Source organism: Podarcis filfolensis (genome assembly GCF_964270895.1).
Source record: "Podarcis filfolensis genome assembly, chromosome: 8".
In the NCBI taxonomy this organism is placed as follows: Eukaryota; Metazoa; Chordata; class Lepidosauria; order Squamata; family Lacertidae; genus Podarcis; species Podarcis filfolensis.
In genome coordinates, this window is record NC_139611.1 from 57,613,136 (window position 1) to 57,627,537 (window position 14,402).

The following is a 14,402-nucleotide window of genomic DNA, read 5'->3' on the forward strand; positions in this document are numbered from 1 at the left end:
AAGCCTTCTGAAACACCATGGTGAGGGTGAACGTTGTGCTGAAATGTGAGAGGCTGTCATTTAAGTGGTCAGGGGAAAGAGCTCAATGGCATGGCTGCCTCTTCTTCCATGGTCTGCCACTTTTCATGCCTGTGTGTGGGTACTAAGCTTATGGGAAGCTTGAGGAGGGGGCTAAGCTTGTGCCACTTCCCCTCCTCCCTTTCCCTTTGCTTCCTGTTGGTGACCCTGTCTTGTGGCTCTTCTGTGCAACCTGTCTCTCTTTCTGCATATATAAATGACAAAGGGTGGCGAGTGCATGGTACTCTCTCTCTTTCCCCATCTGTCTTTGTATCTTTATGTGGAACATCCTGGCCACTCGGTCCATCTCGCTGCTTTGGCTGCTTTGCTCCTCTTGATGGGTGTCCGAAATGTCTCAGAGTAGCCACTTATGGCTAGCTAGATTGAGCTCCAAACAACTTCCGAAACCAAAATCTTACAAGAAAAATCCTTATCCATTGGGGAATCTGCTCTCTAGTACCTTAAAAGACTGAGACATCATTGGACTTGGGGGTGCTTTATAGTTAACAAACACCTTCATAGTGGCTTCTCTGTTCTTGAACTTTTTTCCCTCTTTCTCCCCTCCCCCCTCCCTCTCTTTAGGGAATTGAGACTGTGGCAGGAGTGCTGGACCTTGGCACGATGGAAGTCTTTTCTGTTTGGGGGGCCATGCAAAAAGGTCTCCTAGACCAAGAAACAGGCCTTATACTGCTGGAAGCCCAGGTGATCACAACTGGCCTTGTGGTTCCCAATACCAGTGAAAAGCTCCTTTTGGCAGAAGGCCTGGCACGAGGCATCATAAACGACAGGATCTACAAGCTACTGGAGGAACTGCAGAGTGCCATCCAGCTGGTAGACAACACAGATGCCAAAGGGAAGCAGTTTCTTCCACTTGTGGCTGCAATGGAAGATGGAACCATCAGTGAAAGCGTTGGGCTGAAAATCGCAGAAGTGCAGATTCTCACTGGTGGGTTTATAGACTCTTCCAGCCAAGGCAGGATCAGCTTAGAAGAGGCTCTTCAAAGAGGAAGCATTACTACCCGCCTTCATGGGAAGTTGGTTTCCCGTCTGAGGTCTTGCAAGGACTTGATTGACCCCAATTCAGCCAAGAAAATTAGCTTGAGCAACCTAATGGAGCAGTGCATCCTTCACCAGGAGACAGGACTGAGGCTGCTCCCAGTGAAACAGCTGGCAGGTGGGATGGTGAGCTTAACTTCAGGCCGAAAAGTGAGCATCTTCCATGCAGTTCAGGAAGGGCTAATAGAGAAGCAGGTGACTGTGAGGTTGCTGGAAGCACAGCTCTTTGCTGGTGGCATTGTGGACCCCAGAAGTGGCCACCGGCTGACTGTGGATGAAGCCATAAGACATAATCTGATTGACCAAGATCTGGCTTGTGCCCTTCTGGTCCGACAGCTGCAGACAGGTGGCATTATAGATACGGTTACAGGAGACAGGCTTTCGCTGGATGAAGCAGTGAGGAAAGACTTAGTAGCATCAAGAATTGCTGTAGTGATTCTAGAATCCCTTTGGTCATTTATGGGTCTTCTGCAGCCCAAGTCGGGTGAGATTCTCCCTGTTACAGATGCCCTGGAGCAGGGCATCTTGTCTTCTGAGCTAGCCCATAAGATTCTAAGCAAACGCCAACACATTGAGGCACTTTTCATACCCCAAACCAGAGAGATCCTGACCTGGGAGAAGGCTGCTGAACGTGGGATTCTGGACAAAGATGCCATCGAGAAACTGAAATCAATCCACCTTCCTGATGTCATGCCAAACATGCCCCTTGCAGATTCTCCAAGCAGGCAGGAAAGGAGTATCCCCCCCTCAGATAGCCCAGGGGACCTTAAGAACCAAAGCAAATGTCCACTAAGAAGCTGTGAAGAAAGGACATTGTTTCATTTGATGACTCACAGCTATGTCAACATCAGCAATGGCCAAAAATTGCTGCTTGTAGATGGGGAGTTAAATAACCTTGCTGAAATGCTTGTTGCAGCTCAAGATAATGGATCAAATGCCCATCCCTTAAAAACTAGTGAAAGCCAACCCCAACAATGGGATGATTTTGAGGACGGGAAGACAATAACTGTGGTTACTAAAGCCCATAATGAATTCGCTTTGAAGGAATTTGAATTTAATTTATCTGTGTCCAAAGAAGAGCTTGAAGGATATATGCCCTCAGAAATTTGTCCATCTAACAAAACACTTGAAATAGAAATTGGAAAACTTCCAGTGAAAGAAATAGAATGTGTGAATGTAAAGATGCCAGAGATGGAAGTGGGTCCTGTGGGAGACCTTAAAAGTGAAATGGATGAGTCCAGAAGAGAGCAAAACCTGACGACAAACCAGAGCAGGGATGAAATTGAATTGCCAGAGTCCAAATCCATCAAGAACTCCAGCTTTGAAATGGAATCCACAAATGTGGAGATCTCGTGGGAAAATGTTACGTTTTCAAAAATGCAGGCAGAAAAGATGGTTTTCAAAGAGTGGGAGACTGGTGTTGAAATATATCCTGTTGAAAAAGAAACTGTTATATCCACTGTTGATTTGGAGAAACTAGAGGAATCTCAAAATTTGAAGGAAAATGCTATTGAAAATGTCACTCTTGCAGCAGAAGATGCAGCAGGTGCTGACTCTATGAACTGGCTAAGTATTAGAAAAGTGAGAAATGAATCAGTTGAAAGTCAAGCTGAAGGGAAATCTACAGATGACCATATTATGGAAGAACAGTTGAGTACGGAAAGAAAAATGGATCATTTCCATCAAACTGATAGTTCTGCATCACCAAAACTGTCGACAGACTTGGGAGAAGACAACACCCTTAAAATATTGCTGATGCAGCTTCAGGATGGTGGCATAATTCATGAACAGACAGGGAAGAAGATGCTCCTAGATGAGTCCATTGCTTGTGGAGTTGTACCCAGCCATACAGCCATCAAACTGATGGACAAGATGAAAATATTCAGTGGCTTCTTTGATGCTGAGACCTGTGAATCACTAACCACCGAAGAAGTAATTGGTGAAGGACTGATGGATGAGAAACTTATGCAGAAGGTGCTAGCATCTGATCAAGCCATAAGTGGTGTTATAGATCCACTTCGAAAAACCATTCTCTCCATCAAGGATGCATCTGAGGTTGGTCTGTTGGACAAAGAAACCGCTGCACGAATCCTGGAAGGGCAAGTTGTTACCGGTGGGATTGTTGACTTCAAGCGTGGCAAGAAAATGTCAGTCACATTGGCTTCTAACCATGACCTCTTACAGCAATCTACCCAAGAAGATCTTAAGAAACTAGAGAAAGCATCTAAGGGGAAAGGTGCTGAGGATGCAACCAAAGAGAAGCTTATCACTTTGCAGGCTGAAATAGGAGGCATCTTAGATCCTAAAACTAAAGAACCTTTGACAATCACCCAGGTTGTGGAAAAGGGCTTTATCACCAAGGATAAAGCATTCCAACTCCTGACCAAGCAGATAGCTGATGGAGGGATTATTCACCACAAGACAGGCTTGAGACTTTCTGTGGAGGATGCTGTGGAACATGGATTGATTGACCAAGGCTTCTATGAAGATCTCAGAAAGGCAGAAAGTATATGCTTGCACAAGTACATTCATCCAGAAACAAAGGAACCTATGCCCTTGCCTCAAGCTGTATCCCTGGGATTAGTCAGCTCAGATTTTCAAAACAATGTTCAAGAAATACAAGCCTCAACTGGAAGCATATTTGACCCTGTTTCTGGGCAGAAGATTATATTGGCTAAAGCTGTGAAGGAAGGACTCTTGCCCAAAGCAGTTATGGAAAAGGCCATTGCATCCTCTGAAATGAAGCATGCAATAATTGATCCAGAGAGCTGTAGGTTGGTCTCCTATCCAGAACTGGTCAGGAAAAGCAAAATTGACATTGAGTCAGGGCAGAGATACTTGGAAGTTGTTCCATTTCGAGACCTCAAAGATGAAGTGACTGGGAATGTACTCTCATATCCACAAGCAGTTAAGCTTGGCAAGGTAGACCCCATGCTTGCATTGAGGTTGTTGCAGGCTCAAGCAGACACAGGTGGCATCATGGAGACTTCAACTTGCCAAAGGTTGACACTGGCATCTGCTTTGGAGCGAGAAGTGCTAGATAAAGATACAGCTAAAGCCATTGCTGTTAATCAGCTCTTGGCTGGAGGAATTATTGGTACTAAGAGTGAAGAACGAGTGACATTAAAAGAGGCCATTGAGAGGGGCTTAATCAGTGAGGAATTAGCCAGCACAGTTAAAGAAAGTGTTTCAATAAGCAACAATAGATCTGAATGTGAGAACCTGGAAGAACGTGAAGATCAGCAGCCCCAGCTGTTGCTGCAGAATGGGACCTCCATGTCTGAAGTGTTAGGCTTTTGTGAACATGCTGCTGAGAATCATGATGAGAAAGAGACTCCAGTGCCTTCAGCTATGGAGAGCAGCCTAACTGGTGATGCCACTAACAACTCTTCAAAAGGGATTCAAGAGATGGCAAAAGAAGTGGTTGAATCAGTGCCAGCCTCCTTTCCTTTTCCTTCTGCACTGGATAGTTTGGCTAGTCAGCTTTTAGCAGAAGGCAGGCTGGCACCTGAGCTTGCCTATATGTTAGACCCAGCTGATGCCCTGAAAGTTAAAGCCCAGAAAAAAAATATTAGGAGGAAAAGCAAGTTGAGAGGGAAAGAACTCCAGAAAGGCGAATTGGAAAAGCAAGGAGGAAATGATCAGGTGATTGAAAAGAAATTGGAAGGAATTATGTCTCAGGAGGAGAAGTTTGGGATGAATGTGATGATGAACCAGACAATTAATGGGGACCAGGAACAAGACAAGAGATTTACTCAGGAAGAGAGTGATGCTGCAGCCATTGTCCTCCAGAAGAAAGCTCAGGGTATCGTACAGTTGGAACCTCTGGAGGTGTCAGCACCCAAGAAACTCAGTTCTGTAGGTCAGACGGAGGAAGAAAATGATTTCATAAATTCTGAAGGACTTCCTACAGTTGTAGAGCCCAAGAAACAGGCCTCTGATGAGCTGCTGTGTGTGGACATCAAGACTGAACTACCAAGCCCTGGATCTCAATTAAGACCCTCAGATCTTCTCACTTCAGAAAGTATTGACTTAAAAAGCACCAAGAAGAAGAAAACAAAAAAGAATAAAAAGCAGTCTGCTGCCCCAACAGAACCACTTAGGGTGTGTGGCTCTTCCCAAGAAAGGCCATCCCCTCCTACCCCAGATTCCAAGGAAACTTTGATGAGAAGGATCAAGGAGGAGTTGGCCTCTGGGGTTCTAGAATCATTCCAGGAAAATATATCTGACAGGCTGACCAGCAGCCAGACCACAATCGAACAAGTGGAGGTTGAGAGACTAGATCCACAGGCATTTGGAAAAGAGAACAAGCAAGACAGAATTAAAGCAAACATCACAGATGATCAGAAAGTGAATGTTACCCCAAAGACAGATTCACCCAGAGAGTTAATAGAGCAAGAGAATAGAATTTACCAAGATTACTTGGTAGAAGAGGTAGATAATCTGGAAGAAAGTGTATCTCAAGAAAAGGCCAAAGAGCCAATTATCTCAAAGGTCCAAAAAGCTAATGTTACTACTAAGGTAGATGGCACAGAATCCTCAGGGCCTTCTACACTCAAGACAGAACCCGTGCAAAACACAGAGATCCTAGAGGACAAGATAAGTCATTATCATTCTGTGCCTTTGCTCAAACAAGAGGATGCTGTCCAGGCGCTAACTAGAAACTATGGAAGTGCTGTTGGCAAACGAGTGCCTGTGGATGCAGAAGCAGAAGAGATGAGGCACATTGGTTCTATGGGAGACAAGAAAATGGAGCCAGAGGCACAGATGCTGCAAGACCAAGAGTTTCCAGAAAGCAAGAGGGATATTTCTAGGCGAAAAGCACCTGTGCAAGACACTGAAACCTCAAAAATGACCAGAGAAAGCAAGGATGCTGATGAACCCACCTGTGTGGTTGAAGGCAGTGTGGAAGAGAAATGCCAAGATGCCCCCAAACTTGCCAAGGTAGGTGGACTTATTAATCTCAGAGACATTTATTCATATTGTAAAGCTAGCTGGACAGCTGAAATGAAAGTATATCTCTTGAGCAGTGGTGTACAGTGGGTTGGGGGACACAGGGGAGTGCACCTCTGGGACTCTCTCAGAGCAGCAACAGCATCTACCAGAACACCAGGATAATTTATGGAGCCTCCTCACTCTGGTGAGTAAATGAGGCACTAATGAGGCTTTCAGGTTTGTGACAGATAAACATAGAGGAAGTCAAGAACACGAGAAAAAATAAGCAAGAGGCTAAATGCTTCTCTCTTTTAACTTCATGCAAGCAGTTGAAATTGTGGCATTTTCACTTTTGCCAAGGTGATTTGCATTCCTGGTGAAATGCTAACAGCTGCATTTCAGCTCCTGGAAGATTATTATTATTATTATTATTATTATTATTATTTTATTATTATTATTTTTTTTTTATTATTATTATTATTATTATTATTATTATTATTATTATTATTATTATTATTTTGCTGAAGCTTAGTATATTTTACCTGTTGAATCTATGCAGTCAGGAGGGAGCATCTCTACATTTAAGGAGAGCTGACTCCCCAGGAAACTGTGGACATGATTGCAGTCACACTTATCTTGATGACTTGGGCATGGATGGCACTGGGGGCTGCCATGATGCACTTCAAATTCTACCACTACACCACTGCTCTGGGAGGCCAGGTAGTCAGTGAAGGAGCAAGCTAAACCAGGCCCCCTTCCCTTTGGTGCAGCCCTGCCTATGTCTTCCTTTACAGTTGGCCAGCTTCAGGGAAGAGGGGCAGGTGGAGAGGTGGCTCTTTCCTCATCTTAGTTTGGAGCTTGACTTGCCCCCTAGAAGTGCAAGGAAGAGGAAGTTACATGCCCAATAAATGTGATATAGCGGGTGGGGGAATAGGGTACCCTCCAGATGTTTTAGACTCCAACTTCCATCAACCCAAACAAGTATGGCCAATGCTCAGAAATTAGGGCAGTTGGCTGCCCCTGAAATACAGCCTGAAAGTCAGAGGTGGGGAACCTCAGGTCTGCAGGCCAAGTTAGGCCCACCAGGCAGCCCAGTCAGGCCTCAGCAGCTGTTTCTGGCCGCACTACAACCTCTAGGCATTCAGCTGACACCACATGGTGTCAGGTGTCCTGTTGGTGTCATGAGGCACTTGCTTGTCTCAGGGGGTCTTGAGTGGAAATGGTCCTGCCAGAAAGCATTTGGTGCCAAATGTAAGGATTTCTTAACCAGATGTTGGAAGGTTGATAGCCAGGTAGACTGGTGAGTCCCTCCTGGGAGAGAGTCTCAAGAAGACAGGCCACTATCAGGGAAACCTTACAATCTTTTTAGAAATTAATATTTTATTTAAAAAATGAAATCTGGCCCTACAGGAAACGGAGTTTTTAGATGAAATAAGCTAGAACCATGCAAATAGATTGTTGTGCTTTGTATCTCTCCTATTCTGTCTAAAACCTGTGTTTTAATGCCTCTGACTCCATAGGCTCCACACAGCAAACAGCTTTGCCTCAGCTATGATGAGAAATTGGTTGTGCTCCTGTCCAGAGTGCGTGACATTGAGATGCGCATCCAGCGGGTTCAAGTTGCAGATCTGAGTTCAGCAGCACTGCGGGAACTGCTTCGCCAGGCTGAGGTAAGAGGAGTGGCTTTGGTTTTCACACCTAAAGGTCACTTTCCCCAGTGGGCTGGCCACTATGGTAATTCACAGGAGAGCACCTTTGTTCCCTGTCAACTTGCTGTGCCTGTAAGCTTCTCAGGGACTTCTGAAGAGTCTTGTGGCACCTCAAAAGGCTAACACTCAATCAGATGAGTTACTGTTGCTGTTCATTCTTTTCACATCCTCTGTAGTTTTTGCAAAGTACTTTTTAGCCTTTGGTCTGATCTACCCCTGTGATGTAGATCACACTAGGCGAATGAGGCTGAGAGAGTATTGTGTGTGTGCACGCATGCCGAAAGCTGTAGAAGGGAGTTCAGGGCCATTGTGAGAATTGAACCCTCGTCTACACCCTTAAACCAGATTACAATTGTTGGTTTGTTTTTTACTTGTACTGGATTGAACTATTTGGACCAAATCTTGCTTCATGCTTGGACGATGACACATGTACAAGAGCTTCTTGGGTTCTGCTGCTTGGACAGGATTACCATGACCTGAAAAGAGTTGAGAAGCCTTAACAGCAGACAGGGGGAGTGTGAGGCTCAAGTTCGTTCCAGCCTTGGCAGGACCATTTGTCTTGCTTCGATGTCTGCTTATAGGTACCCTTTTGCCCCTTAGGCCTTGGACGCAGAGCTGAGGAACTTGTCGGCTCCAATGAATCAGGAGCTGGAGGCAGTGAAAGGGATTGTATCCAACCCTCCCTGGGAAGTCCCTGAGCAATTACTGAAGGCTTTGGAGAAAGATGCCAAGAACCTTCAGAAGTCTTTTGGCTCCGTCAGCGAGGCCCTGGACTCTTGGCTACTGAACCTTCGTGCTGCGACAGAAGCAGAAAAGGTACTGCACTCCTTACAGCCTTCCTTTGGCAAGGAGGCTCCATGTTTATTCAAAGAAGGTGCTTGCCGATTCTATGACAAAGGAATGTTCTGGGAAGCACAGGACCCACCTTTCCAGGGTCCTTCCAGGCAGGTGTTTATTGTGGGGTGACTGTTCCTTGCACATGCAGTTGTTGTTGTCTTTGCAGCATCCACACGAACATCATTGGCATCAAAATGCCAGCCTGTATTTCCCCCCGTTTAATCTGTATCTACACTTTCTGGGGAAAATACAGTGTTAAAAAAGAATCCTGTTGCAATATCCGAACAACCTTTTTTACAATATTAAATTCCTGTCTGAAAGCAACCCATATTTTTCCTAGAAGGGGTAGAAAATGGGCCATTGTATGCAAGCAAAATGGAGCTGCAAAGGTCTCATGTCTGAATGTCGTCCCCCCCCACACACACATTGCATAAGTGGAAATTTGTTTTATTCATTCATTTCACAAAATTTATATACTACTTGATAGTAAAAATAGACCTCAAAGTGATCTACAAAAATGATAAACAATAAAATTATCAGTAAGAAAAACCAACCATTATTCACAGTAGACTAAAAGCAGATTAATACTCACATCAACTTTCTAACCCCTGTTTGTCCTTAATGTGCCATTAACAGCATAAGAATATAAGAACAGGCCTGCTAGATCACGCCTACACCCATCTATTCCAGCATCCTGTTCTTGTTCTCTTTGTGGCCAGCAGATGATTTGGGGGAAATGCCAAATAATTAAGTGATGTCCTGGGCTTCAACCGTACATTGTCCCACCTCTGAACACTGCCTGTGTGGAGTGTGTGCATCTGAGTTTCAGTGACCACTTCATGCGACAGTTTTTGTGGGGGAATATTCATCTGTGCATAATTTTTCCCCTTAGTTTTTCTTTTCTCTGTTCTCTTGCACAGTGACTCCTCATGCAGCAATAGGAATTTCTTGCGTACTGAAAAAGACTTCCTTTATTGCCCCCCCCCCGTGGCAAACATTGTTTAAAAAGCAGCTACTGCTACCGCTGCTATATGTGAGGCCATTCACAAGAGCTCTCCTACCACATGGATCTTGAGAGGAGAGTCACCTTGTGGAGACACTTTTGCTTCAAGAATAGGCCAGAGTTTTGCGCCTGTCAGCTAAAATGCCAATATTTGTTAAGGTTTGGCATCTTTGGCTGACCTTGGTTTGCCCTTTTGTTCCTATTCTGGTTTTAATTATTATTTCTCTGTTGTTGTTTCATTTTGAGGCTGAAATCCTAGCACAGCATGGGAAGCTGCAGGGCAGGCTCCAGGAGCTGCTGAGCTGGGCGTCTGACACCACAGAGTTACTCAACCATCTAGAGTCCCACACTAAAACTGATGCCAGCAGCTTGAATTCCTGCCTCCAGAGCTACAAGGTAGTTGCCATAGCAACGTCACAGGCTAAGCCTGACTGGGAGGGTGGCAACTTCCCACGGAGGGGGCTGGGAGTTCCTGGTTGTCCGCATGCTAACTAGGGGACCTATACTCTCTGCTGAGAGCACCCTTGGGACCAGTCACTTTGGGCCTTCTGTCTTGGCTCACTTCATTTCAACCATGAATGCAATTATCCTATCAGCTACTCAATATTTGTAAAAAGGCATATGTTTAGGAAGTTGTCCTCAGTATTTACAAACTCATTCTGGGACCTTTCCAGCTCTGGAAACAACAGTTAGCCACATGAGAATGGCCCTGCTGTATTGGATCATTGGTCTGTCTGGTTGAGAGTGTTGCTCCCTTATGGAGCCAGATGCTTCAGGGTATTTCACAAACAGGGCTGTTATGGTGGTAGCCATTTCCTGCTAGTTGCTAGCCAGCATCCCGACCACCAAAGGTTGCCTTTATGGAAATTCTGGTGGATGAATTAGGAGGGCCAGATTGAGGCTGGTAGGCCTCTTTTTTTCTTCCCTCCACTTTTCTTTCATTGCCCTGAGTTGTCCTCCTTTCACTCCTGTTTTTTCCACCACCCCACACCTTTTGGCAAGATTCAAGAACTCTGCTTAGTGGAGACTCCTTGCTTGTCTAGACAAAGCTCCACTCCCACCCCCACACCATGCGGGGGGGGGTCTGCATTATGATCTAAAAATGGATCTGTGATGGCAATTAGCATCACCCATGCATTTTGTGCCAGTAGACATCACAACCGTTTGTGCAACACAGTGAGTGTTGTAAGTTATAACCATGTATGGCTATGAATTGTGTAGTTTTATGATCTGGCATTTGAAAAAAACAAATATTTCCTCTTCTCTGCCTGGAGCTCTTGAGAGCTTTTTGTGGGTGTGTGGCATGCCTGAGTTTGCAACTGACTCCTCCCAAGATAATATGACTGGGAAGCCAGACCTTAAGCTATATGACCTGCCAGCCAATTCCTTTCCACTTAGAACAGCCTTTGCCAATCTGGTGCCCTCCAAATGTTTCAGACTACAACTCCCATCAGCCCCAGCCAACGTTGGTTTGACTTAGAATGTAACGTTGCCAGGCATTTTTTGTTTTTCTGGGTGATGGGAAGCTCCCCAGGGAAGGGTGGGCGGGGTTTAGTTTCTTTGGGATGGGAAGGGAAACCAGACTACACCCTGAAGTCTTAGGGTGTAGTTGTAATGTATATTTTAAGATATAACAAATGTAAGGATTGCATTTGAGAAGCAAACCAAGACTTCTGCATCAGGCTGCAATTCCACATTAGGTTCTCAGGGAGAAAGAGCTTGCACCCTGGGGTGTCTCTAAAGTTGTGTGGGAAAAATGGATTTCAGTTCTCATTTAAAGGCGAACCTACCAGCTATGCATGTCCTGAAACAATATGTGAACTGAAATTCACACTTCTCCGAATTTTGTGTTCCTTTCTAAGCAAATAATTAGTATAGAAATGCATATACTAGGGGAATGCATACATAAATGCATATATTAATGAAAATAACACATTAAAATGCTTTATATAAGGGGGAAATGGCCTGCAAAAATATGTTTATTGGGCAAAATTACATAACAAAAATGTGTGTAATTGAAGTGTATGCTAAAATGCTGTTTAATTTTCATTAGGACTTAAAAACCACACACAATCTGGTGCAAAAAAATGTGAATGGGAAAAATAAGAAACTGAGAGAAACTGAAATTGACAGACTGACCCATCCTTAGGTGCTTCACCTTCATCCACTCACAAATTCATGGTGTGTGAGAGACAGAAGGGCAGAGAATGAATTCAGACTGGCTCTGAGCTATTTCTCTGCCCTTCTCCCTAGCTCTAAGTGTGTCAATTTCAGGCTATCGGGGAAAGCTTCCTGCCCTGATGAAGGACCATTAAGCCTCTTTTGTTTTAAAGTCTCTGGTCACTTGGTCATTCAAGCAGGTGAAACTTGCAAAGGTATCCTGCGGGTGACTGAAGTCTCAGAGTGGCTACATTTTCTCCCTCTTCCCCTCTCTTGACATGGCCAGGAGCTGAAAAGGCCCCTTGCAGATACCAAAGCTCAGCTTGATGCAACAGCCCTTGACATTCAGTTCTTCATTTCTGAGCACGCTCAAGACTTGTCCCCGGAACAAAGCAGGCAGCTGTTGAGGCTGCTGAACGAGCTGCAGACATCCTTCCGGGAACTTTCAGAGAGGCTGGCCACCCGGGCAGAGGTCCTTCAGGTCTGTCTCCAGCAAGCGGAGCAGACAGATCAGGTGACAGTGGTGGAGTGGCAACCTCTTTGCTGTGTCGTATTTAACAAGGAGCAGGATGTGTGTCTTTTCCTCTTTAACCAAGCTGCCCTTCCTACAGTTTCTGTACGCATCCTTTTGCAATTAAGTTGTGGCATCATAGAGTGCGTCAGCTGCTGCTTCAAAGCAGAGAGGTGCCTCATTTCTGTGTCTCTCTCCTTCCATCCTCCCTTTCACAGAGTGAGTCAGGACTCCAAATAGGTGACTGTTCTAAGGACAATGGGGGACACCAGTTAAGCTAGTTTCTGTCATAGTGGTGGGGCTGAATCTCAATAAGGAAGGCTAAAGTAATGTCCTGGATGGAGCAAGAGGGGAGAAAGTGGAGCATTAAAAGCAACACATTTGGGACTCAAGTGTTAGCCCAGGGTATGGGGGACTTGTTGCTATCTGTGGTTTTTAGCTGTAATAGATGTGCAGATGCACAGTATGAGTGCAACAGGCACAGTGGTCCAGTTTTGCGCATGAACAAGCAGCCTGCTAGTTTATGCTGCAGAGTCTACTGCGTTCCTCACTTTGTTGAGTCAGGAGCAACAAACCATGAGCCCTGCTTTAATGTGTTGTGCAAAAGCTCGTGGCTTATTTATCTCCAAACAAGTCACACTTAGTAAGCCAAGAGACTGAGTACCAAGCTTTGTTAGTAGAGGAACAAACCAGGAGTGCTGGTTTGTATGTTATGGTTTGTGGCATGTAGGCGGAACCTTTGGCCTGCAAATCTGTTTTCCTCCAGCCATGCCCACTTTTCTCTCACCTCCATCATCTGATTTCAGGTGTGTCAAGAAAATCTGTGGGTACAAAGGGAGAACCTTTGCAAGCAGTGCTTGCTTTTGGTAACTGTTTAAATTTTGAGTGGTTCCAACCTGCTGGTCAAAGGGGATCACCGTTACCTATCCCTGGTTTAGGACTTGACACAATGCATGAACATGGTGGAAATAGTGCAGAATACACAGTTGCACGCAAGGCCCACTCAGGGCTGCAGTTTAATCAAAACCACCTCCCCCCCCCCCCACCCGTTGTTCCTCTGACTTTTCTCAGACTGGAGAAAGTCTTTTGGGAAAAGTCAGTACAGTCTCTGCAAACATAGTTACCATTCCAGCCCCTGTTCTGTCTTATATTTAAGGAATGGTGTTTTGATATGCACACTGGTGTTTTAAAGGTGCCGGGTGCACTTGCCCTCTGTGTACTTTTACCAGCAGATATAAACACATTCTTGGTTACCCTCAAGCTTTCCTCACTTTAGCAGCCTAATTTTGGTGCTGTTGTTAAATAATTGGGAGCAGAAATCCTTGCCAATCCATTGCAGATCATCCAAATATCTACCCAGCAGGTCCAGTCTACCATTGCTTACCCCTGCCCTTTTTTTAGAAGACTATCCTTAGGAAGCATAAATATAATTTGGAAGGATTGTGAGCTCAGCTCAGTTCTGGTGTTTAGAACCCACATCAGAGACACTCGCAGGCTCCAGTTGGTGGATCTTTGGGTTCTAGCGAAGCACAAAATAGATTCAGCAAGCTTGAATTCTGCCCTCCACTGATCTAGAGAATGTAGAGTGAATATTCTAAGAACAGGAAGAATATCTGCTACTAAGACCCTTCTGTGCTTCTGAGTTCAGCAATGCATCCACTTTGGCCCTTAAGAAGTGCACACAAGGATGCTCAATAAAGGTGTGCTTTTGCAGCCCCCATAACTGCATGCCCCTGCCTCTCTTTTTCCTTCAGACACTGCTAATACAAGTAAGGTTTTGTTTAACAATTGTCCCCTTGTAATGTGTGCCTATTCTGCCTCTCTTCTTTTTGTGTATGTGTGTTTGTGTGTATTAACCGTTTTGCTTTGCCTTTTCAGATTCAGTGTGCTCCCATCCCTAATGCGAGAAGATCTTATATGCTGCTGAAGAGTGCTTTTTTAGCAGTGCTCTTTCCCCCTCTCCTCCTCCTCAAACTGCTTCTGTTATTTGGCTTAAGGAATGTCTGAAAATGAACAAAAAAAGCCCTGTTTTTCATTTGGCAGAAGTTTGTATGTTTTGATCGTAAGGCACCAAGGGAAAGACAAATTGCACACTGGTTGAAAGAAGGATGGCCCAGGGTCACACATCATGCTC

The 14,402-nt window shown here is 44.9% G+C and overlaps 1 protein-coding gene across 25 annotated transcripts in view; it reads left to right on the plus strand.

The window, feature by feature from the left end:
* The window catches only part of MACF1 (microtubule actin crosslinking factor 1), a 293,076-nt gene that overhangs the window by 168,437 nt on the left and 110,237 nt on the right, over window positions 1-14,402 (plus strand). For 23 of the 25 annotated variants that reach the window (XR_014551046.1, XR_014551047.1, XR_014551048.1 and 20 more), the window contains 5 exons: window positions 640-6,057; window positions 7,569-7,718; window positions 8,358-8,573; window positions 9,844-9,993; window positions 12,044-12,271. The exons of the other annotated variants lie outside the window; for them this stretch is intronic. Coding sequence is in view for 19 of the 23 variants with exons in the window: in XM_083625102.1 (XP_083481228.1) it covers window positions 640-6,057; window positions 7,569-7,718; window positions 8,358-8,573; window positions 9,844-9,993; window positions 12,044-12,271 (6,162 nt within the window). In the remaining 4 variants the exon portion in view is untranslated. The remainder of the gene's footprint in view (window positions 1-639; window positions 6,058-7,568; window positions 7,719-8,357; window positions 8,574-9,843; window positions 9,994-12,043; window positions 12,272-14,402) is intronic. 25 annotated transcript variants of the gene reach the window in all.